At 42.2% G+C, this 26,681-nt stretch overlaps 1 protein-coding gene across 1 annotated transcript; it reads left to right on the top strand.

Annotated features, from left to right (window-relative positions):
* The first annotated feature begins 179 nt into the window (after nucleotides 1-179).
* On the top strand, nucleotides 180-26,370 carry LOC135550844 (exocyst complex component 3-like). Its single transcript, XM_064982004.1, has 13 exons — nucleotides 180-1,067; nucleotides 2,594-3,085; nucleotides 4,917-5,137; nucleotides 6,956-7,685; nucleotides 9,072-9,186; nucleotides 12,961-13,071; nucleotides 13,252-13,352; nucleotides 13,456-13,566; nucleotides 16,049-16,184; nucleotides 16,437-16,559; nucleotides 18,540-18,695; nucleotides 20,577-20,698; nucleotides 24,142-26,370. Exons 2-13 carry the CDS (start codon nucleotides 2,619-2,621, stop codon nucleotides 24,458-24,460), a joined length of 2,712 nt encoding a protein of 903 aa, XP_064838076.1. The 5' UTR covers nucleotides 180-1,067; nucleotides 2,594-2,618; the 3' UTR covers nucleotides 24,461-26,370.
* Nucleotides 26,371-26,681: the final 311 nt, after the last annotated feature.

Raw genomic sequence — 26,681 nt, 5'->3', positions numbered from 1 at the left:
AGTTCCCGCTCAGCCCAGTCAAAACTGTTCGCTGCTCTGGCCCCCCAATGGTGGAACAAACTCCCTCACGACGCCAGGACAGCGGAGTCAATCACCACCTTCCGGAGACACCTGAAACCCCACCTCTTCAAGGAATACCTAGGATAGGATAAGTAATCCTTCTCACCCCCCCCCCTTAAATGATTTAGATGCACTATTGTAAAGTGGCTGTTCCACTGGATGTCAGAAGGTGAATTCACCAATTTGTAAGTCGCTCTGGATAAGAGCGTCTGCTAAATGACTTAAATGTAAATGTAAATGTCGCAATTACATCCCCCTTTCTGTTGGTTATATAGGAAATGAGCGATGGTCCACAATTCCACCACTAGAGGGCACAGGAGGACAGAATGGATCCCTGGTGGTCCAAGAGTTAGAAGTCACTGCTTTTGAAGTTTGCATGGAATCTATTAGTATTGACATGCTTAAATCGTAAGTAAAGGTTTCTAAGCCAAGCAACCATCTTAAGAAATGTAACTAGTATCTTTGAATATGAGCTAAATATCAGTTCTAGATGTCTGACTCCTGACGCACTGTGGGCCTCAAAATACATTTGATTTGTTATTGAAGATATCAAACACACCAGCCCATTATCTGTTCACATGATCTCTTCGAGATCTATATTACAAACAGTTTTTAACATTTTCCAGAATATTGTATATGTTAGACTGACCGCATGTCGAAGCAGTGCAGACGATTGTTTAAGTGCTTCATAGAGTACATTTGCTTGGAAGCCATTGAAGATACATTCTGAATTGACCTGAGTAACAGAGAGTAAAAGCACCACACACTTATCAACTGAAGCTCAGACATTAATACAACACACACACACACACACGACACACACACACACACACGACACACACACACACACACACACACACACACACACACACACAGTTTCCTCAGGAAAAAGCATAATTTTCAGCTACAATACAACCAGTCAGGAAACCGGGTGAGCACAGTGCTCTCCTGAGCAACAGTGGAGATACACACACAGTGGATGACATTCCACTGAGACACTGCACAGGGTAAGCGGAATTAAGAATTTATCTTATTAATGTGCACCTCTGATTGCTGTGCCTCTTGCCGTCCTTTCTCTAAATCTTTAAAGTCGATACAAGAATGCATATAGCTTTGCATTACCGTTGTGATGGTGTGTTCTGGTTTGCTCTAAAATAGTGTCTCTGAGAGTTCATGAGATATCAAAACGTTTGATTGAGAAGGATACCCTACTGTAGTCTGTCTGTCATAAGTATTATATTGTATCTTCAGGAAGTCCTTTAGATTTATAGCTCATAAAGTCTACCTTGTTACAAGGAAATAAAAAATTAAGTGTATGCCACTGTGGATTGTTTTGCTGTTCTTCAGAAACAGGTAGATGTTTGTTTACAATCATCTATGATCTATGCTATAAGTACTTGAAAATAACAAGGTAATACTTTGTACTAGGATTTGGTACATACAGGGTCATAATTAACCATTTCAATGTGGGCCTTTTCAGACACTGACAAGGTTTCCAAGGAACAAAAAGGGAAAAACAAGTTTTATAATCAATATAAATATGATATATTTCTAGACAGGGCTAGTAATTCAATTATTTTCATATACCTTTAATGTTTCCATTTACCAGGACTTTTAAGAACAACTAGTTACTATGTTTATTTCTAGAGATTTACCACTGTGTTCCACTTTATAATAAGTGTGGCTATAATACCTATACCTGTGCATTATACAGTAGTGTATGAGGACACATTGTTACATAGTAGTTTACAGTAGTTAGTGTAATTACATACAGCAAACTAGTGTCCCAGGCAGCCAAGCACTAAAACCACTTGACCCAATCAATTCTTTCACCGTGAATTTTAGGGAGGAATTTTAAGTGATTTCATCAAGACCGATGTTATATCAAGTTGTTTAAATACTTAAGTGCTTTAGTGAAACAAAATAATGTAGCCAGCCGTAGACAGACACCGCTTTTTATTTCCTGAGTTAAAAAGAGGGACTTTACATCAAATCTCCTCAGAGTGGATATTAATTCATGGGCAACGTCATTTCCCACCCCAATATTTCATTTCAATAATTAAAATAAGACAACTAGACTTAGCTTTGAAGTATTACCTACAAAAGAATTTCAAAGTAAAACTGATAAAATGGATTTTAACACACTTGTGTGAAACCTCATGCCATAATCTTCCCCCGGGGTAACTGGCCCACCCCGCCCGGGGTAACTGGCACCCCCGGGGTGGGCCAGTTACCCATACACATGTTCTACTGTCGGTAACTTGAGAACTCTGCTGGGTAATCGTCTGTGTTTGTATTTAATCGCTGAGTAAAGCCTATACAGAATAGTCTCATTGCAACAGTTCTTATGCTATTAGAATATTCCGTAGGTCCTCAATTACAACGTTACTCTCTCATTCATTCTGGTTTTAGCTGGCATGTTCTGTTCAACCTTTTCCAGCCCACACTCATATGGAGCTCTTGGTATTGCTAGCCTAACTATGATCTGTGATCTCTTTCTCTGTTCTAACTAAGTGGTCTTGTGTCCTTGCAGTATTTGATCCCTGAGCACAAGCATCATGCCCATCCTTAAAAACCTTCCAGGGAGGACCAGGAGTAATCATGGGAACAGTGAACTCATCCTGCCCAGGTTAAACTTGGACCTGAGTCCCTTCGAGGAGGTGAACCTGGAGGAGGAGAGGAATGAGGGCGACCCCCCCATTTTGGTGGGCCGTGGAGCAAAATCCCTCCAGTGCAGGTTGTCGCGAGATGGGGAAGAGGAGGAGAATGAGGTGAACATGGAGAAGCACGGCACCGGGGCCCCTAAAGGAGGAAGACCCCTGAGGGGGACTCTGGAGCGACTGTGCGGCTCTTCCCCCCTGAAGACCCTGGGGAAGTTGGGTAAGGGGCTGCGTATGTCGGGGTGCAGTGTGTGGGGGACCAGCCCGTCCCTGCGAAGCCCCATGGACCCCCACTCGCCCCCGCCAGAGAAAGAGAAGAGGAAGGGCATCCGCAGGAGCTCAGAGGAGATCATGACCCTGCTACGGTAAGTGGGATGGAGGGTGTTGATCTAGGATCAGATGCCTTTTACATCATAATGAATAAGATTTCATGGACAGGGAGAACCATTTCCACTCTGAGACGCTTTATAAATACAGGTCCAGAGCCACAGATTAACATAAATGTAATGTCTCTCTATATATACAGTGCCAATAGAAAGTCTACACCCCTTTGAACTTTTTTCACATTCTGCTGCCTTAAAATGTAATCTTAAAAGGGATTCAATTAATTTGTTTCTACAGATCCACACAACTGAGTCGACATTTTCAAAGTGAAAGAAAGTACATTTTTCTAAATTATTATTATTAATATTATTTTTACATAGATGTCTTGACACCCCAGAGTTAATACCTGGTGGAAGCACCTTTTGGTAACCATTACAGCTGTGAATAATTTGGAATAAGATTCTACCAATTTTGCACTCTCTTATGGCAGCATATATCAATTGTTTTTTCCCAAAAATTGCTCAAGCTCATTTAGTTTGGTTGGGAATGATTGATGAACAGCAATATTGAAATGTTATTTTAAGTCAAGATTGTGATTAAACCACTCAGGAACACTCAACACCTCTTGGAAAGCTATTCTGGTGTGTTTCGGCATAAATATTTGTGTAATTGTCTCTCTGAAAAATAAAACCCTATCCTAGGGGTAGGTTTTCAGAAGACTGAGGCGGGTTTTCTTCTAACTTGGGCTTTGCTCCTTTCATATAGATTTTGATCCTGACAAACTCCCCAGTCTCTGTCGATGTCAAAAGATACATTTTAGATAGAATTTTAAGGCCGCAAAATGTGAAAAAAGTGAAAGGGGGTGTAGACCTTCTGTAGGCACTGTAATATGACTGCAACGAAATGACGGAAATGCTCACAACATATAGCATAATCATTTCCTAATTGGTTATGGAATGTAAAAATTCACCATGTTTATGTGTGGAACTCCCTTTGTTTGCTAATGCTATCTTGTGTACCTAAGCATTGAGTGAATGGCACTACATATAACCGGGACATTGTTTTCACTTTGACTGTTGCAGCCAGGGAAAGGCAGCCATCAAAAATTCCAATCTGGATTGCTTAGAGCAGGGATGGGCAACTTTGATGTGGGTTGGGGCCACAAAAAAATCAGAACTCATCATGATGGGCCGCAGTTTCTAGCAGGTCTGTGTACCCACATCCATACCCACATCCATACCCACATCCATACCCACATCCATACCCACATCCATACCCACATCCATACCCACATCCATACCCACATCCATACCCACATCCATACCCACATCCATACCCACATCCATACCCACATCCAACCCACATCCATACCCACATCAAAACCCACAATTGACTATCAGTGACTGACATAATGAGAATCTGCTGACGCACAACCAAATTTCGAAATGGCACCTTGTGTGTTCTACTATTCTAACTATTCTACTATTCTTAGTTGAGACCCTGATTGAGTTCCTGGGAAATTTGGAAATTTAACTGAGGGCCTTCAAAAGGGGGGCTGTGGCCCCCAGTTGCCCATCCCTGGCTTAGAGCTACAAGCACCTCTCAAGCATTTAAATAACTGCTTATTTATAGCATATGGTAGTCTGGATATGGTAGTCACCTGTTAGCATTGACCCTTACAGTATTTGATAACACGTATGTATCCCATTCCATTTATATTTGAGATGGAACCTTAATTCCCACACAATATCTCTGACTCTGGGAATCCACACATAGCTCTTCTCTCTCTTCAATGCCATACTGTGAGGTTGACAGCGTAACAAGCCATAATATAGTTCCTATTCTCTCCTGATGGTTCTCTTCTGCTTCTAGATTTGCAGGGCGGCGGAAGCAGACACAGCGTAGAGAGAGCCTGCCCTGCGGGGACCTGGGCATTGACAGCGAGGATGAGTCTCGCCGCCGGCCCTCCTTCCTCAGGATGGTCAATCTTAGCAAACTGAAGAGGGAGTCCCTGTCGGACCACAACTCCCAGGAGGCCGAGAAGGAGCTGGAGGAGGAAGAGCCAGTGGTCAAACCTAGGGAACCACTCTCAGGTATACAAGGCGCTCCAAAACAAACCAATCAAGTGGGGAGATATGGTATGTGTTCTGCTGGTCCAGCCAATCACAGGGCACATAATCCGAAACCTCTGAATCATGTAAGGATCAATGCAGGTTACCTCTGTCTGTGGCATGTCAGTCAGCGTTGTACGTTTCAGTGTTCACATTACGAGTCCAACCTCACTTGAGTCGGAAATTCAGGAACTTCTTGGTCAGCTCCTGCAGTACTTCCTCCACCAATCCCACGCTGGTCTCTGGTGAGCTGTGAGCAGTCTCCAGATCCCCTCAGTCATCGGGTTCAATCAGCACCAGACTATGAAAGCAGGAAATGACTGCACTTCCTCCCACTGCTGATCCCTTCAGATAAAACTTAATCCAGAGCTACTGTTCACAGAGCTCCGTAGGGAGCAAAGCAGACAAGGGACAGTCAAAGGACAGTGTAGTATATAGCATGCCCAGAAAAAACAATTGCAGACCTCCACAAGTCTGGTTCATCCTTGGGAGCAATTTCCAAATGCACATTCATCTGTACAATCAATAGTGTGCAAGTAAAAGCACCATGGGACCACGCAACTGCCATACCACTCAGGAAGAAGAAGCGTTCTGTCTCCTAGAAATGAACGTACTTTGGTGCGAAAAGTACAAAGCAATCCCAGAACAACAGCAAAGGACCCTGTGAAGATGTTGGTGGAAACAGGTACAAAAGTATCTATATCCACAGTAAAAACGAGTCCTATATCGACATAACCTGAAAGGCTGATCAACAAGGAAGAAGCTACTGCTCCAAAACCACCATAAAAACAGCAGATTACGGTTTGCAACTGCACATGGGGACAAAGATCGTACCTTCGGAGAAATGTCCTCTGGTCTGATGAAACAAAAATAGAACTGTTTGGCCATAATGACTATTGATTTGTTTGGAGTAAAAAGGGGGAGGCTTGCAACCTGAAGAACACCATCTAAACCGTGAAGCACAGGGGTGGCAGCAACATGTTGTGGGGGTGCTTTGCTGCAGGACGGAGGGAGTGGTGCACTTCACAAAATAGATTACATTTTGAGGGAGTAAAATGATGTGGATATATTGAAGCAACATCTCAAGACATCAGTCAGGAAGTTAAATCTTGGTCGCAAATGGGTCTTCCAAATGGACAATGACCCCAAGCATACTTCCAAAGTTGTGGCAAAATTGCTTAAGGACAACAAAGTCAAGGTATTGGACTGGCCATCACAAAGCCCTGACCTCAATCCTATAGAACATTTGTGGGCAGAACTGAAAAAGTGTGTGCATACAAACCTGACTTAGTTACACCAGCTCTGTCAGGAGGAATGGGCCAAAATTCACCCAACTTATTGTGGGAAGCTTGTGGAAGGCTACCGAAACGTTAGACCCAAGTTAAACAATTTAAAGGCAATGCTATCAAATACTAATTGAGTGTATGTAAACTTCTGACCTACTGGGAATGTGATGAAAGAAATGAAAGCTGAAATAAATAATTCTCTCCACTATTATTCTGACATTTCACATTCTTAAAGTAAAGTGGTGATCCTAACTGACCTAAGACAGCAAATATTTATTAGGATTAAATATCAGCAATTGTGAAACACTGAGGTTAAATGTATTTGGCTAATGTGTATGTAAACTTCCAACTTTAACTGTATCAGCACCCTTCGGTATGTCAATGTTGAAAACATGTACTTTTTCTCCTCACTTAACCCACCCGTTCCTACACATATGGCAATGCTCTGTACAAACCAATAGACTTAACAGTTTGAAAGGGATTCCTCTATCTGTCCTTTCCTCTCTTCCCTCAGTGCTGGAGATCCTACAGCTGGTCAACCAGAGGGATCTCCTCCTGGCCGACACACACATCCAGGAGCTGGAGCACGAGTGCGAGCTACTGGCCTTCCTGCCACATCCCTCCACGCCTCCATCCACACCCCCTGGAGTGACCCCTCCTGGGTCCTTCGACAACCCCTCCAGTCCCAACGCTTCACGGGACGCCAGCAGGCGCAAGGCCAAGGATGTGGAGCTGCTGTATGAGGCCCTGCAAAAGGAGATGTGGGACGTGGTGAGGGAGTCCCTCCGCCAGCCAACGACCGGGCCCAACCTGGGACTGGTGGTGCTGGTCATTCAGCAGGAGGAGCAGGCTGACATTTCCCAGGCCCAGAGAGAAGAGACCCAGACCCAGCCCTTAAGGGAGGGCCTCCAGCCCCATCATAGCCAGAGGCCTCGTCAGCTCAAGCTGAAATGGCGGCAGGCGGTGGCAGAGGCGGCAGACTGGAGCCTGCCGCAGCAGGTGGATACTCAGGCGGGGCAACTGGCCTCATACCTGGAGAGGTTAAGGGGACGCATGGTGGACGACCTGGACGCGGCACGGCGGAATGTGGTGTCGGTCTACCCGGAGGAGTTCCAGGCCTTCCAGGTGTATGTACAGAGCTACCACCGAGCGGTGGCCAGACGCCTGAAAATCATTACCAGCTCCCAGCTTCAGATCACTGACGTCTACTCTATGCTGGACTGGTTCTACAACATCTACAACAGGTCAGTGTCAGAAGTCATAACATAACAACATTAAATGTATACACTCCTAGAAAATAAGGTACTACCTAGAACCATAAAGGGTTATTTAATTGTCCCCTTAGGAAAACCCTATGAAAATGGTTGCGTTTGAGCATATCAATTCTTTCAAGTCGCCTTTCAAAGTGTGTTACATTATGTGGATAAACATTTTCAGACTTGTGCCTACATGTCGACTGCATGAACTGCATGAACTACGTGATCAAAGGTTATGACGTTTTGACTGTAGTCAACTGCAAGTCCCGGCCGTTTCTCTTCATCAACTTCATCCTGCAGCATCACCTGCATTGTTGGAGGCTCTAGTGTCAACCAATCATCGGGGTGTTTTTGTTTGACCTGCGTGAAAGTCCATTGGTATACATTGGATATATACAAATTAATGTAATATATTTTTTTGTGTCAAGTTTTTATTATTTCTATTCATGTATTTAAAAACTCCCACCCCCCACCCATCTGGCAATCTGATAGCATATGTAAAATCAATCATGAGATAAACAAAAATACATTAATACAAATACATGAAATAGTAGAATAATGAATGAATAATACTCAATAATACATCACATTACATACATCAAAAAGAGTTACAAATCATAGAAACTCATTCATGGATGTACAGGTACTTTGGACAATAGTTCAGAAATGAATATTTGAGACCTCTCTCTCATCAATTGATTGTACAATGTACACACATATGATTTCAGTTTGTGATTGTGTGATCCGGGGGTGAGAGACATGCTTATTTTGATATTATAAAGAAAAACCTTCACAAACAATGGCGTTGACACTGCCATGTTCATCTTTTTATTTTACAAGGCAAGTTAGTTAAGAACAAATTCTTATCTACAATGACGGCCTAGGAACAGTGGGTTAACTGCCTGTTCAGGGGCAGAACGACAGATTTGTACCTTGTCAGCTCGGGGGTTTGAACTTGCAACCTTCCGGTTATTAGTCCAACCCTCTAACCACTAGGCTACCCTGCCGCCTTGTCTAAGCATTGCTGTAGGAAAACCACAACAGTGTCTGACATTTTCGGCTGTTTCAGATGCACCTCCCCTGACTGCTCTTGTCGACATTCGTCTACAGTCGGCTACGTTAGCCTTACAACTCAAACGCGCCCATTATCAATTTTTGGTTCCAGTGGAACCCTTTCATGAATACAATGTTCACCTATGGGGACAAAAATATATATTTAAAAAAAGAGTGTAAGATAAGAACATCAAGGAAGTCCATGTACGTGAATATTAACATAGATCTTTACAGGTATTAGTTCAGATCTGAAATGTGAGACTTGACTGGATAGTGACACATATAGTATCTCTTCTTCACTCTCCCTCTCGTTTTTCTAAGGGATGTCCTGGGCACCGTTGGCATGAAAACCCCAATTAACTACTCCCGACTGGAACCCCTACTGCACCAAGACACAGTGGACCAACTGGAACAGGACTGCCTGAACACTGTCAGGGTAAAATCACATTGCTTTTAAAGTGCAATTCAACCTCATTCATTATCTCCAGCACCATACTAGTGTCTACATGTGTGAAAATGGTGCATTTATAAGATCTGTGGTTAAAAAGACAAGGTCATAAAAATGCTTCTCTTTTACATCACAATGATAGGATTAAAAGTAAGAAAAACTGTTAGCTTTTCAAAACCTGTTTCTAGTCACTTTACCTTGCATTCATGTACATATCTACCTCAAATACCTCATACCCCTGCACATTGATCTGGTACTGGTACTCCCTGTATATAGCTGCACATTGATCTGGTACTGGTACTCCCTGTATATAGCTGCACATTGATCTGGTACTGGTACTCCCTGTATATAGCTGCACATTGATCTGGTACTGGTACTCCCTGTATATAGCTGCACATTGATCTGGTACTGGTACTCCCTGTATATAGCTGCACATTGATCTGGTACTGGTACTCCCTGTATATAGCTGCACATTGATCTGGTACTGGTACTCCCTGTATATAGCTGCACATTGATCTGGTACTGGTACTCCCTGTATATAGCTGCACATTGATCTGGTACTGGTACTCCCTGTATATAGCTGCACATTGATCTGGTACTGGTACTCCCTGTATATAGCTGCACATTGATCTGGTACTGGTACTCCCTGTATATAGCTCCACATTGATCTGGTACTGGTACTCCCTGTATATAGCTGCACATTGATCTGGTACTGGTACTCCCTGTATATAGCTGCACATTGATCTGGTACTGGTACTCCCTGTATATAGCTGCACATTGATCTGGTACTGGTACTCCCTGTATACAGCTGCACATTGATCTGGTACTTGTACTCCCTGTATAAAGCTCCACATTGATCTGGTACTGGTACTCCCTGTATATAGCTCCACATTGATCTGGTACTGGTACTCCCTGTATATAGCTGCACATTGATCTGGTACTGGTACTCCCTGTATATAGCTGCACATTGATCTGGTACTGGTACTCCCTGTATATAGCTGCACATTGATCTGGTACTGGTACTCCCTGTATATAGCTCCACATTGATCTGGTACTGGTACTCCCTGTATATAGCTGCACATTGATCTGGTACTGGTACTCCCTGTATATAGCTCCACATTGATCTGGTACTGGTACTCCCTGTATATAGCTGCACATTGATCTGGTACTCCCTGTATATAGCTCCACATTGATCTGGTACTGGTACTCCCTGTATATAGCTGCACATTGATCTGGTACTGGTACTCCCTGTATATAGCTCCACATTGATCTGGTACTGCTACTCCCTGTATATAGCTCCACATTGATCTGGTACTGGTGCTCCCTGTATATAGTTCCACATTGATCTGGTACTGGTGCACCCTGTATATAGCTTCACATTGATCTGGTACTGGTACTCCCTGTATATAACTCCACATTGATCTGGTACTGCTACTCCCTGTATATAGCTCCACATTGATCTGGTACTGGTACTCCCTGTATATAACTCCACATTGATCTGGTACTGGTACTCCCTGTATATAACTCCACATTGATCTGGTACTGCTACTCCCTGTATATAACTCCACATTGATCTGGTACTGCTACTCCCTGTATATAACTCCACATTGATCTGGTACTGCTACTCCCTGTATATAGCTCTACCTTGACCTGGTACTGGTACTCCCTGTATATAACTCCACATTGATCTGGTACTGGTACTCCTTGTATATAGCTCCACATTGATCTGGTACTCCCTGTATATAGCTCCACATTGATCTGGTACTGGTACTCCCTATATATAGCTCCACATTGATCTGGTACTGGTACTCCCTGTATATAGCTCCACATTGATCTGGTACTGGTACTCCCTGTATATAGCTCCACATTGATCTGGTACTGGTACTCCCTGTATATAGCTCCACATTGATCTGGTACTGGTACTCCCTGTATATAGCTGCACATTGATCTGGTACTGGTACTCCCTGTATATAGCTGCACATTGATCTGGTACTGGTACTCCCTGTATATAGCTGCACATTGATCTGGTACTGGTACTCCCTGTATATAGCTGCACATTGATCTGGTACTGGTACTCCCTGTATATAGCTCCACATTGATCTGGTACTGGTACTCCCTGTATATAGCTCCACATTGATCTGGTACTGGTACTCCCTGTATATAGCTACACATTGATCTGGTACTGGTACTCCCTATATATAGCTCCACATTGATCTGGTACTGGTACTCCCTGTATATAGCTCCACATTGATCTGGTACTGGTACTCCCTGTATATAGCTCCACATTGATCTGGTACTGGTACTCCCTGTATATAGCTCCACATTGATCTGGTACTGGTACTCCCTGTATATAGCTCCACATTGATCTGGTACTGGTACTCCCTGTATATAGCTCCACATTGATCTGGTACTGGTACTCCTTGTATATAGCTCCACATTGATCTGGTACTCCCTGTATATAGCTCCACATTGATCTGGTACTGGTACTCCCTGTATATAGCTCCACATTGATCTGGTACTGGTACTCCCTGTATATAGCTCCACATTGATCTGGTACTGGTACTCCCTGTATATAGCTCCACATTGATCTGGTACTGGTACTCCTTGTATATAGCTCCACATTGATCTGGTACTCCCTGTATATAGCTCCACATTGATCTGGTACTGGTACTCCCTGTATATAGCTCCACATTGATCTGGTACTGGTACTCCCTGTATATAGCTCCACATTGATCTGGTACTGGTACTCCCTGTATATAGCTCCACATTGATCTGGTACTGGTACTCCCTGTATATAGCTCCACATTGATCTGGTACTGGTACTCCCTGTATATAGCTCCACATTGATCTGGGACTGGTACTTCCTGTATATAGCTCCACATTGATCTGGTACTGGTACTCCCTGTATATAGCTCCACATTGATCTGGTACTGGTACTCCCTGTATATAGCTCCACATTGATCTGGTACTGGTACTCCCTGTATATAGCTCCACATTGATCTGGTACTGGTACTCCCTGTATATAGCTCCACATTGATCTGGTACTGGTACTCCCTGTATATAGCTCCACATTGATCTGGTACTGGTACTCCCTGTATATAGCTCCACATTGATCTGGTACTGGTACTCCCTGTATATAGCTCCACATTGATCTGGTACTCCCTGTATATAGCTCCACATTGATCTGGTACTGGTACTCCCTGTATATAGCTCCACATTGATCTGGTACTGGTACTCCCTGTATATAGCTCCATTCTTGTGCATTTTATTCCTCTTGTGCTACTATTTTCCTTTTTATTATACATTTTAACTCTGCATTGTTGGGAAGGGCTCGTAAGCAAGCATTTCAAGTCTACACCCCTTGTACTTGGCCCGTGTGACAAATAACATTTTATTTCATTTTATTTGGAGGGTATTTTCTTGCTCCCCAAGTCACCGCAAATCACATACAGTAGTGTTTGAAAATCATTGTTTTAACTTTCGATGATATCATCAGGTAGAACCTTTTAACTTTATATATCTTTCTACAAAACATAGACATGCGCCATTTTCACATCTGTAGAGACTGGTATTGTGATGGCGATAAGGAAAATTAGGTTGAAAAGTGGTGGAATTGTCCATTAATACTGAACACTGTTGGGGGGGAAATCCCACCTACCGAGGTAATAGTTCTGGCACTAATCTAATGGTACTGAAACTTCACATACTTGTTTCTTGGGTAGGGAATGGACTTTATGGTTGTGTGTATTCTGTTTATCGCAGGAGAAGGTGTCCACAGAGCTCACTCAGGTTCTGGATGAGGAGGAGAGGCGGTGGGCCCAAACGTTGCACATAGAGGAGTACCAGTCCAGTCTGGCCCGCTCTGTCATCCAGGTCTGTCATACTATCACTCAGAGACACTACTGTACAGTAGATCTGTAGGTCACCATTGGACATTGTGGCAAACAACTCAAAGACATTTGTAAATCTCCAATTAATATTGGAGTGACCTATTTTGGGTGGTTGGATTTTGAAGTTCCTGCTCTGATCAGTATCTGTGCGTGGTTGTTACAGAGACTAAAGGTAGACCTGGACAGATCCACAGCTGTAAGCCCGTTTCTGGGGGCCAGGGTGGCCCGCTGCAATCTCAATGGACTGTCTGACTTCCTATATAGGTGAGGAGAAGATGTGTTTATAAAGACATGGACATTGAGTTCAATCAACAACCTCAATGTGAATCAATATATGGATTTAATTTCATCATGTTACTATGTCCAGTTTCCAGAGAAAGGTGGAGATGTTCCATGAGACCCAGGCTGAGTTTGGGGACCGGGGTGATGGATACGTCTCCAGGACCATCTCTCTGGTCAACTGCTGCCCGCCTCTCAGGTAGATACCCAGACAGAGAAGTCATCTCCTGTGGCATCTGTGTTAACTGATGCTCCGATCAAATGCTTATCGAAAACCTGTATTTTTCAGTTGGTGAAGCGGTAAATGGGACGAGAGCGTCTCCAGTTAGCCAGCTAACATTGCTTACAATTAGTTGGCAATCTTGTTAAAGTTGACAAGTAAAATTGTATTTGTCACATGCTCCAAATACAAGTGCAGACTTTACCGTGAAAAGCTTACTTACGAGCCCTTTCCCAACAATGTAGTTAAAAAGTAAGACAATTAGCAAATAGATAAAAAAGAAAATATTAACACAATAAAATAACAATAACGAGGCTATATACAAGGAGTAGTGGTACCAGTGTCAGTATACTGGGTTACAAGGTAGTTGGGGTGATTGATTGAGGTAATATATACATGTAGGTTTTGTTAGGTGATTGATTGATTGAAGTACTATGCACATGTAGGTAGGGGTAAAAGCAAAAAGTCTGGGTAGTTAGTTGATTAACTGTATAGCAGTCTTATGGATTTGGGGTAGAAGCTGTTAAGCAGTCTTTTGGTCCCAGACTTGACTTTCCGGTACCGGAAGATTTTTAGTGCCTTCCTCTGACACCACCTGGTATAGAGGTCCTGGATGACAGGGAACTCAGCCCCAGTGATGTACTGGGCCATACGCACTACCCTTTGATGCGCCATGCGGTCGGATGCCAAGCAGTTGCCATGCCAAGCGGTGATGCAGCCAGTCAAGATGCTCTCAATGGTGCAGCTGTAGAACTTTTCAAGGATCTGAGGGCCCATGCCAAATCTCTTTAGCCTCCTGAGGGGGGAAGAGGCATTGTTGTGTCCTCTTCACGACTGTGTTGTGTTTGCACCATGGTATGTCCTTAGTGATGTGGACACAGAGGAACTTGGCGCTCCACCGTTGTGTCGTCGGCAAACTTAATGATGGGGTTGGAGTCGTGTGCGGCCACACAGTCGTGGGTGAACAGGGAGTACAGGTGGGAGCTAAGGACGGGGGTACCCAGTGTTGAGGGTCAGTGTGGCAGATGTGTTTTTGCCTACCCTCGTCAGAAAGTCCAGTATCCAATTGCAGAGTGAGGTGATTAATCCCAGGATCCTTAATTTAGTGATGAGTTTGGAGGGAACTATGTAGTCAGTGAAGAGCATTCTCACATACGTAGGTGTTCCTTTTGTCCAGGTGGGCAGTGTGGAGTGCAATAGAGATTGCATCAACTGTGGATCTGTTAGGGCGGTATGCGAATTGTGGGTCCAGGGTGTCTGGGATGATGGTGTTGATGTGAGCCACGACCACACTTTCAAAGCATTTCATGGCTACATATGTGAGTGCTATGGGTCGATAGTCATTTAGACAGGTTACCTTGGCGTTCTTGGGCACGTGGACTATGGTGGTCTGTTTGAAACATATGTAAGACTGTAAGACCCAGGTTGAAAATGTCTGTGAAGACGCATGCCAGTTGGTCAGCTCATGCTCTGAATCCGTCTGGCCCTGCGGCCGCATCAGATGAGCGTCAGAGCCGGTGTAGTAGGATTTGATCTTTGTATTGACATTTTGCCTGTTTGATGGTTCGTCGGTCGTAGGGGGATTTCTTATAAGCATCCGAATTTGTGACCTTCTCCTTGAAAGCCGGAGCTCTAGTCTTTAGTTCAGTACAGATGTTGCCTGTAATCTTGGCTTTTGGTTAGGGTATGCACGTACTGTCACTGTGGGGACTACATTGTCGATGCACTTATTATTGAAGCCGATGACTGATGTGATAAACTCCTCAATGCCATCGGGTGAATCCTGGAACATGTTCCAATCTGTGCTAACGGAACTGTCCTGTAGCTTAGCGTCCGCTTCATCGGATCACTTCCGTATTGAGCATAATACTGGTACTTCCTGTTTGAGTTTTTGCTTGTAAGCAGGAATTAAGAGGATGGAGTTATGGTCAGATTTGCCAAATGTAGAGTGAGGTCTAGCTTTGCATGCACCACTGTGTGTAGAGTTTTTTTTTCTCACTCTATTTGCACAGGAGACATGCTGGTAGAAATTTGTTAAAACAGATTTCAGTTTCCCTGCATTAAAATCCCCGGGCCATTAGGAGCGCCGCATCTTCTTGTTTGCTTCTGGCCCTATAAAGCTTGTTGTGTGTGGTCTAGTGCCAGCATAGGGCTGTTGTGGTAAATAGACAGCTACAAAAAATATAGATGAAAACTCTCTTGGTAAATAGTGTGGTATGCAGCTTATCATGAGGAATTTTAACTCAGGCAAGCAGAACCTTCAGACTTCATTAATATGAATGATCATGCACCAACTGTTGTTGACAAAGGGACAAATAGATCACATGGTCAAATGATGTTATCCACATTATTAAGGTTGTAAATGGTTCAAACGGGTTTTCCAAGTCAGAAATACGAGTTTCAGATCATTCTTACACTACCTGAACTCACCAACAGTGTTTGCATTCCACTTTTTGTGTAGATCCTTTGTACAGCGTTGCAGGCAGTGTGACCCACAGAGCAATGAGGAGTCCACACAGAGAGCTAACTCCTCCCTGGACAGGATTGTTAACCAATCAGTGAGGGTTCTGACGGAAAGACTATTTGAGCACATCAGGGTGAGGCAATGTGCTTTTTAAATGTGTCCTCCTTTGGTAGGGCGCAAAAAATGTTTTCCTTACAATTTATTGACACAAAACATACATTTCTCTTAAAATCCCTTCCCCAATACACAATTTGCCAATTCCACACTCATATATGACTGATCAAACACAAACACACATGCTCTAACGTTTACACAGATGTGCATTTTGCAATAGGAGCATAATGTTCATCACTTCATGGGTCAAAGCTGTGTATTTCTGTTCCAGCCATTCTTTGACAAGCTGGTGAAAAGGAAGTGGCTAAACAACACTGAGGCCTTTGAAGCCATCGAAGCAAGCGTCAAACAACACTTTAAGAAGTTCAGAAGAATGGACTGCCCACCTTATCAGGTCTCCACCAATGACCACATACCTAACACATGATAACATGTTGCACAAAATACATGCAAAAAATATTTGCCATTTCTATCACAATATACAGTGCCTTGCGAAAGTATTCGGCCCCCTTGAACTTTGCGAACTTTTGCCACATTTCAGGCTTCAAACATAAAGATATAAAACTGTATTTTTTTGTGACGAATCAACAACAAGTGGTACACAATCATGAAGTGGAACAACATTTATTGGATATTTCAAACTTTTTTAACAAATCAAAAACTGAAAAATTGGGCGTGCAAAATTATTCAGCCCCCTTAAGTTAATACTTTGTAGCGCCACCTTTTGCTGCGATTACAGCTGTAAGTCGCTTGGGGTATGTCTCTATCAGTTTTGCACATCGAGAGACTGACATTTTTTCCCATTCCTCCTTGCAAAACAGCTCGAGCTCAGTGAGGTTGGATGGAGAGCATTTGTGAACAGCAGTTTTCAGTTCTTTCCACAGATTCTCGATTGGATTCAGGTCTGGACTTTGACTTGGCCATTCTAACACCTGGATATGTTTATTTTGAACCATTCCATTGTAGATTTTGCTTTATGTTTTGGATCATTGTCTTGTTGGAAGACAAATCTCCATCCCAGTCTCAGGTCTTTTGCAGACTCCATCAGGTTTTCTTCCAGAATGGTCCTGTATTTGGCTCCATCCATCTTCCCATCAATTTTAACCATCTTCCCTGTCACTGCTGAAGAAAAGCAGGCCCAAACCATGATGCTGCCACCACCATGTTTGACAGTGGGTATGGTGTGTTCAGGGTGATGAGCTGTGTTGCTTTTACGCCAAACATAACGTTTTGCATTGTTGCCAAAAAGTTCAATTTTGGTTTCATCTGACCAGAGCACCTTCTTCCACATGTTTGTTGTGTCTCCCAGGTGGCTTGTGGCAAACTTTAAACAACACTTTATGGATATCTTTAAGAAATGGCTTTCTTCTTGCCACACTTCCATAAAGGCCAGATTTGTGCAATATACGACTGATTGTTGTCCTATGGACAGAGTCTCCCACCTCAGCTGTAGATCTCTGCAGTTCATCCAGAGTGATCATGGGCCTCTTGGCTGCATCTCTGATCAGTCTTCTCCTTGTATGAGCTGAAAGTTTAGAGGGACGGCCAGGTCTTGGTAGATTTGCAGTGGTCTGATACTCCTTCCATTTCAATATTATCGCTTGCACAGTGCTCTTTGGGATGTTTAAAGCTTGGGAAATCTTTTTGTATCCAAATCCGGCTTTAAACTTCTTCACAACAGTATCTCGGACCTGCCTGGTGTGTTCCTTGTTCTACATGATGCTCTCTGCGCTTTTAACGAACCTCTGAGACTATCACAGTGCAGGTGCATTTATACGGAGACTTGATTACACACAGGTGGATTGTATTTATCATCATTAGTCATTTAGGTCAACATTGGATCATTCAGAGATCCTCACTGAACTTCTGGAGAGAGTTTGCTGCACTGAAAGTAAAGGGGCTGAATAATTTTGCACGCCCAATTTTTCAGTTTTTGATTTGTTAAAAAAGTTTGAAATATCCAATAAATGTCGTTCCACTTCATGATTGTGTCCCACTTGTTGTTGATTCTTCACACAAAAATACAGTTTTATATCTTTATGTTTGAAGCCTGAAATGTGGCAAAAGGTCGCACAGTTCAAGGGGGCCGAATACACAAGGCACTGTATTTAGTTTATCAACAGTTACAGTGCCTTTGGAAAGTATTCATACCCTTTGACCCCCAAAATTTCTAAAAACCTGTTTTCTCTTTGCCATGATGGGGTATTGTGTGTAGATTTCGGAGGATTCTTTATTTATTTTTTCATCCATTTTAGAATAAGGCTGTAACGTAACGAAATGTAGAAAAAGTCAAGGGGTCTGAATACTTTCGGAAGGCACTGTATGTTATGATTGAGGGACTGACTGGTTGAGTGGTTGACTGTTTGATTGACAGATACTGGTGGGGGAGATACACAGGCGGGTTTTGGTGGAGTATTTGCGTGCGATCATGCGAGGACGGGTCATCTGCACATCATCGAAGATGAGGAAGAGGATGGCATTCCGACTGCAGGACGAGGCCAAGCAGCTCAAAGGGCTCTTTAAAGACCTGGTCAGTCATCCCTCTGATTTACGGTCGTAATGACCATAAACAACTACAGTTGAAGTCGGAAGTTTACATACACTTAGGTTGGAGTCATTAAAACTTGTTTTTCAACCACTCCACAAATGTCTTGTTAAAAAAACTATAGTTTTGTCAAGTTGGTTAGGACATCTACTTTTTGCATGACACAAGTAATTTTCCCAACAATTGTTTACAGACAGATTATTTCACTTATAATTCACTGTATCACAATTACAGTGGGTGAGATGTTTACACACATTAAGTTGACTGTGCCTTTAAACAGCTTGGAAAATTCCAGAAAATTATGTCATGGTTTTAGAAGCTTCTGATAGGCTAATTGACATAATTTGAGTCAATTGGAGGTGTACCTGTAGATGTATTTCAAGGCCTACCTTCAAACTCAGTGCCTCTTTGCTTGACATCATGGGAAAATCAAAAGAAATCAGCCATGACCTCAATAAAAAAATTGTAGACCTCCACACGTCTGGTTCATCCTTGGGAGCAATTTCCAAACGCCTGAAGGTACCACGTTCATCTGTACAAACAATAGTACGGAAGTATAAACCACATGTGACCATCATACCGCTCAGGAAGGAGACACGTTCTGTCTCCTAGAGATGAATGTACTTTGGTACGAAAAGTACAAATCAATCCCAGAACAACAGCAAAGGACATTGTGAAGATGCGTAAGGAAACAGGTACAAAAGTATCCATATCCACAGTAAAACGAGTCCTATGTCGACATAAGCTGAAAGGCTGCTCAGCAGCATGTCCTCTGGTCTGATGAAACAAAAATAGAACTGTTTGACTATAATGATCATTGTTATATTTGGAGGAAAAAGGGGGAGGCTTGCAAGCCGAAGAATACCATCCCAACCGTGAAACACGGGGGTGGCAGCATCATGTTGTGGTGGTACTTGCTGCAGGAGGGAGTGGTGCACTTCACAAAATAAATGGCATCATGAGGAAGTAAAATGATGTGGATATATTGAAGCAACATCTCAAGACATCAGTCAGGAAGTTAAAGCTTGGTCGTAAATGGGTCTTCCAAATGGACAATGACCCCAAGCATACTTCCAAAGTTGTGGCAAAATGGCTTAAGGACAACAAAGTCAAGGTATTGGAGTGGCCATCACAAAGCCCTGACCTCAATCCCATAGCAAATTTGTGGGCAGCACTGAAAAAGCGTGTGCGAGCAAGGAGGCCTACAAACCTGATTCAGTTACACCAGCTCTGTCAGGAGGAATGGGCCAAATTCATCCAACTTATTGTGGGGAGCTTGTGGAAGGCTGCCCAAAACGTTTGACCCAAGTTAAACAATTTAAAGGTAATGCTACCAAATACTAATTGAGTGTATGTAAACTTCTGACCCTCTGGGAATGTGATGAAAGAAATAAAAGCTGAAATAAATAATTCTCTCTTCTATTATATTGACATTTCACATTCTTAAAATAAAGTGGTGATCCCAACTGACCTAAGACAGGGAATTTTTACTAGGATTAAATGTCAGGAATTGTGAAAACTGAGTTTAAATGTATTTGGCTAACGTGAATGTAAACTTCCGACTTCAACTGTATCTGAACTCGATAAGATGATTTAGTTTAACACTCCCAACAACTGTTTTGTAACCCCAATAAACCGCGTATGGTCTAAGAATGTAGGACTACAAATCCTGATAGATGATGTTGGTATTAATGTCTATGGTACGTCCACACAGAGCTTTTGTTTCAGAAAATGATGGATTGCACCTATCTGTTGATGGCTGATGGACAATGAGATAATTGACCTTTGTACTTATGCAACTCGTCCATATCAATTGTTTTACAAATGTTTATAATTACTTATCTTGCATAATATTTCCTCTTTCAGGAGTCAGGATCCTCTTGGCTGGACAGTGTCCTCACTCACCTGGCTGACATCATTCTCCTGGAGGACACTCCGTCCATCCAGATGGAGGTTGCTGTTCTGGTGAAAGATTTTCCAGACATACGGTAAGGGTTTTCATCATTTTGGGGAATACAGTATTGCGCAATGTTTTGAAAGTCCAGAGTTGGAAAACAATGAACAAATTTGGCAAATGTCGTTCATTGGTCACCATTTCCTATATACGCTATGCCACAGTACCCAGAACCTACATGCCACGGTGCAGTTTCACAAAGTGCTATTTTTGACATCTGGACAAAGGTAGCGTAATTTAAGTCCATGTATAGACTTTCTGTTGACACAATAGGTCAAAACAAGGGAAAAAAGCATGGAACATACCATTATTAACCCTTTTCACTCCTGCCTGTATACAAGTTGAAAATGGCAAATTTGGGCACTGATAAACGACTAAATTGGAACACAGTGTCTGTAAAATAACAAGCTATACATGACGTCAGAGGTCTGGCTCTGAGTTCTTATGGCTGCAATCCCGTTAACGGGATGATATGACAACAGCCAGTGAATGTGCAGGGTGCCAAATTCAAAACAACAGAAATCTCAGAATTAAAATTCCTCAAACATACATGTATTTTATACCATTTTAAAAGTAATATTTTTGTTAATCCCACCACAGTGTCTGATTTCAAATATTTCAAAAATGAATATGTTAGGTCACCACCAAGCCACAGAATAAACACAGCCATTTTTTCCAGCCAAAGATAGGAGTCACAAAAAGCACAAATAGAGATAAAATGAATCACTAACCTTTGATGATCTTCATCAGATGACACTCATAGGCCTTCATGTTACACAATACATGTATGTTTTGTTTGATAAAGTTCATATTTATATAAAAAAAATCTCGAGTTTGCGCGTTACGTTCACTAGTTCCAAAAACATCCAATGATTTTGCATAGCCACATCGATTCAACAGCAATACTCATCATAAATGTAGATGATAATACAAGTTATACATATGGAATTATAGATATACCTCTCCTTAATGCAACTGCTGTGTCAGATTTCAAAAAAACTTTACGGAAAAAACTTTCCATGCAATAATCTGAGACTGCGCTCAGAAATATAATATAATAGCCGCAATGTTGGTCAACAGAAACCAGAAATTACATGCTAAATATTCCCTTACCTTTGATGATCTTCATCAGAATGCACTCCCAGGAATCCCAGGTCCACAATAAATGCTTAATTTGTTCGATAATGTCCATTATTTATGTCCAATTAGCTACTTTTGTTAGCGCGTTTGGTACATCTATCCAAACGCTCGTGCATTTCTTCAGACAAAAACTTCAAAAAGTTATATTACAGGTCGAAGAAACATTTCAAACTAAGTACAGAATCAATCATTAGGATGTTTTTATCATAAATCTTCAATAAAGTTCCAACCGGAGAATTCCTTTGTGTCTTGAGGAGGAATGGAATGCAAGTCGATATCATGTGGAATGCGCGTGACCAGGAAATGACTCTCTGCCAGTAAGCTGACTCATTCAGCTCTTATTCAGTCTCACAACACAGTAGAATCCTCATTCAAGTTTCCAAAGACGGTTGACATCTAGTGGAAGCCATAGGAAGTGCAACTTCATTCATATCCCAATGTGAATTCAATTGGGCCTGGATTGAAAATCCACCAACCCCACTTACTGTTTGGATTTCTTCTCAGGTTTTTGCCTGCCATTATAGTTCTATTTTACTCACAGACATCATTCAAACCGTTTTAGAAACTTCAGAGTGTTGTCTATCCAATACTAATAATCATATGCATATATGAGCAACTGAGACTGAGGAGCAGGCCGTTTACTCTGGGCACCTCTGGGCACTTCTCATCCAAGCTACTCAATAGTGCCACTGCAGCCATACAAAGTTTTAACAATGCTGTATGGGTTTTGACTGATAGCCGTTCTGAACACGATCACCTTGCGTGACAAGAAGTTGCCCCCATCCCTCCCACTAATTGGGCAACTTTTGCAAATGTTTTGTTGTCTGAGTGAGGGAAATGCTGTAAATTAAGAGGACTATAATAAATACCGCTTTGATTTAATACAAGCAAGCCAAACACCCATGAGTCCAAATGTGCACTTCACATTTCCATATCATAAAACTCATGTCATATACAGCGTCAATGTTTATGATTATTATGTTTGATGTACAGTTACAAGATGACATGGCGTCATACCCTGGTTTGTTCTGAACAGAATTAATACATATGTTTGTCTATTGTGAAGAAAATTAGCACGGAACAAGCACTAACATGATCTGATTCCCTGAATTGCATTGTGAAAGCCTAACGCTGTAATATTGTATTTTATAACCTAGCTAGTCATGTTGGCAATAGAACTAGCTTAAAAATGATGCCCACCTGGCCCAGATAGCAATTTATAATTGACTGTTCTTGGATTGCATAAACAACAACACTAATTGTGTGAGTGCTGGGATGCAGGGTTGTGTTCCAAACAAAAAACCTCCAAGTGTGCTTTCTGTAGTTCCTCAACTGCATATCTAGGAGAGCTGAAAAAACACCTTATAGTTGAAGACTCTACTTTGAGTCATGAAAGTGCATTAAAAGGACTTAGGAACTGTGAACACTTTGGAGATGTGGCCACTCTCACTCAAACCCTTGTAATTTGTTTTGGCTTATGTTGCACCTACCCCACATTTTCCAGGAATATTCCTATCATATTACTGAATGTATTATTGTCAGATTTCGTTATCAACAAATGCGACGAAAGTACAGTAAATGTAAAATGCACATAAAATCATTGGATTCATTATTGTGTCAGGTAAACTGTTGCGTCCTCACCTTTGTCCTAATAGTTTTCCCATAATTTTCAAACGGTTTCCTACCATGGTTGTGCATGTGCATTTCATATGTATTCTGTCAGAAACATTTCAATTTAGTCCATATAGGTTGAGTGTACTGGCTTTATTCTTGGAGAGGACCAAGGGGCTGTTTTGAGTGGCAGAGGCTGGAGGGCCCCACAAGGTCCCAGGCCCCTCGTTGTTTGTGTGTTTTGTGGGGTCAGCTAAGGGCTGGCTAGCTGGCAGCGTACCCAATGTGTGACGCATGACCTGTGGCCAGGCAGACAGGAAGCTGCTGCAGAGTACTTCCTGTTCCTGCCACCCTGTGAGAGACAGTCTGGTGCCACGCTCTGGAATCAAAGGAGGGAGCTGGAGCAGGTCAAGACAACCTGGACACATGTTAACTCACTCAGGCACAAGGAGTCTCTGCAAGCATCACTCTTTTTTTTTGTTACTAGCCGCCTGTATTTTCATAGATCAAAGTCTGCCGTCTACCACTGGGACTCCCCTAAATGTCTATTTGGGGTGAAATATAATTGAAAAAAATATCAATAGATCAACTGAACATAATAAGTCATGGCCCTTTGCTCTACAACATGATTGAATCATGAAGCTACCTGAAACCACCGAAACACACTAACATCGGTCTCCATCTTCCCTATCTTTCCTTTCTCTTCCTCCCTTCATCCTACCGCAGGCAGAAGCACATCTCCACCCTGCTAAATGTGCGGGGGATGATACGTCAGGCAGAGCGCCAAGAGATCTTGAACGTGGTCCGAGACTTTGAGAGCAGCAACAGCTCTACCCTGCCATGCAGGGATCATGCCCTCTTCTCGGACATCCCTGTCACCTCTGAAGTACATTGCATCAACCTGGGCCTCATCCGTGTTGCCATGACCGCCGCCAACTGGTTCTCAGAGGCCCGGCTTCGACGACACCGTAAGAGAAGCACCAGGAACAGAACCACGCTGCCACCGGAACAACTGAAAGAGGACAAGGATATGGATTATGATTGACTTCAAGGAAATAGTATGGAGTTGATGCACATCAAGTGTTTGGTAGAACAGAGGCTCGCTCACCTGTAATTCTGTATCCATGTGTGCATCTCTATGACTACTTGATACTGATGGAGCTTTAATATCGAATTGTTTGGATTTCTGCTTTAAATAGAGAGGTAGAGGTTTGTTGATGACGACACTTCGAAGACGACACTTCGAAGAGTACTCTTAAATTCTGTCATATTACTGTATGTGCTGCGACTACTACAATGGGGCAGAATCACAAACTACTGTGAAAGTTACTACTACTGATAAGAAATGCAAACTCCCCATAGAAACATGAAATTAAATGTTTTTAATTCATCTGTAAATGATCTTCCCACTCATTTACAGACATTTGAATGGATAGCGATAAGAAGAACTTGACATCAGGTACCACAGATACAAGCCCATCTACTGTACTTCAAGCTCAGATTTTTCTTCATGTTTAGAATCATTTTTTAGACCTCATTGGGTAACACTTTACATTAAGGTGTAATTGTATACATTTATAAGTAGTTAATAAACGGCTTAAAGATAGCTTACACGACTGCACAATTTTAACCAATGTGTTATATCTGTTTAATGGTTTATAAAATACTTATAAACCTTTAGTAAATCATTTTAAGTACACCTTAATGTAAAGTGTTACCGATTTAAATAAATTCTCTGGTACTTTAGAATATCTTTTAGCCAGTAGTTCTGAAAGGACAACTTATGAGCCAAAAGTGGTCCCCAGAAATTACACACTGTCACATACAGTATGTGCAGATATGTGCACTACGTCATTTCTCTCGCTCTCGCTCGCAAGATGTCATTCAAGCTCAGTTAGGGAAAATGGCACAGCAGTCACTTTCAAAGTAGCGATGTCATCATAGCCGCACGAAGTAGGGGTGCTGAGGGTGCTGCAGCCATTTTTCCAACCAATGATAGGAGGGTAGGAAATTCATATTTTCCCGGTATTTTACAAATGTTCCATCTCAAGAATAAATCATTATTCTCCCGGGTAACCTGGTATTTCCTGCCAAAACAGTATGTGTAATTCAAAAGCATTATAAAACATATACAGTGCCTTCGGAAAGTATTCAGATCCCTTGCCTTTTCCCACATTTGGTTACATTACAGCCTTATTCTAAAATGTATATAATAAAACAATTTCCTTAGCTATAACACAATACCCCATATTGACAAAGTGAAAAAACGGGTTTTTAGAATTTACATAAATATTCAGACCCTTTGCTATGAAACTCAAAATTGAACTCAGGTACATCCTGTTTCCATTAATCATCCTTGAGATGTTTCTACAACTTGATTGGCGTCCACCTGTGATAAATTAAATTCATTGCACATGATTTGGAAAGTAACACGCCTGTCTATATAAGGTCCCACAGTTGAAAGTGAATGTCACATCAAAGACCAAGCCATGAGGCCGAAGGAATTTTCCGTAGAGCTCTGAGGCACAGATCTGGGGAAGGGTACCAAAACATTTCTGCAGCATTGAAGGTCCCCAAGAACACAGTGGCCTCCATCATTCTTAGATGGAAGAAGTTTGGAACCACCAAGACTCTTCCGAAACTGAGCAATCGGGGGAGAAGGGCATTGGTCAGGGATGTATAGGATTAGCCCCTTTTTTCATTTTTTTGCCTAAAATGACATAACCAAATCTAACTGCCTGTAGCTCAGGCCCTGAAGGAAGGGGCGGCAGGGTAGCCTAGTGGTTAGAGCGTTGGACTAGTAACCGGAAGGTTGCTAGTTCAAACCCCTAAGCTGACAAGGTACAAATCTGTCGTTCTGCCCCTGAACAGGCAGTTAACCCACTGTTCCCAGGCCATCATTGAAAATAAGAATTTGTTCTTAACTGACTTCCCTGGTTAAAAAAATAAAAAAATATGCATATTATTGGTACCATTTGAAAGGAAACACTTTGAGGTTTATGGAAATGTGAAAGGAATGTAGTAGAATATAACACAATAGATCTGGTGAAAGATAATTCAAAGAAAAAAAACAACTGATCTTTTGTATTTTTTTGTACCATCTTCTGAAATGCAAAAGTAATGTCATAATGTGTTATTCCAGCCCAGGTGCAATTTAGACAATTTGGCCACTAGATGGCATCAGTGTATGTGCAATGTTTTAGACTGATCCCATGAACCATTGCATTTCTGTTCAAAATGTTGCATCAAGGTGCCCAAATGTGCCT

This window comes from Oncorhynchus masou, chromosome 12 (genome assembly GCF_036934945.1).
Source record: "Oncorhynchus masou masou isolate Uvic2021 chromosome 12, UVic_Omas_1.1, whole genome shotgun sequence".
Lineage (NCBI taxonomy): Eukaryota > Metazoa > Chordata > Actinopteri > Salmoniformes > Salmonidae > Oncorhynchus > Oncorhynchus masou.
This window is presented reverse-complemented; position numbering and strand designations above follow the sequence as displayed.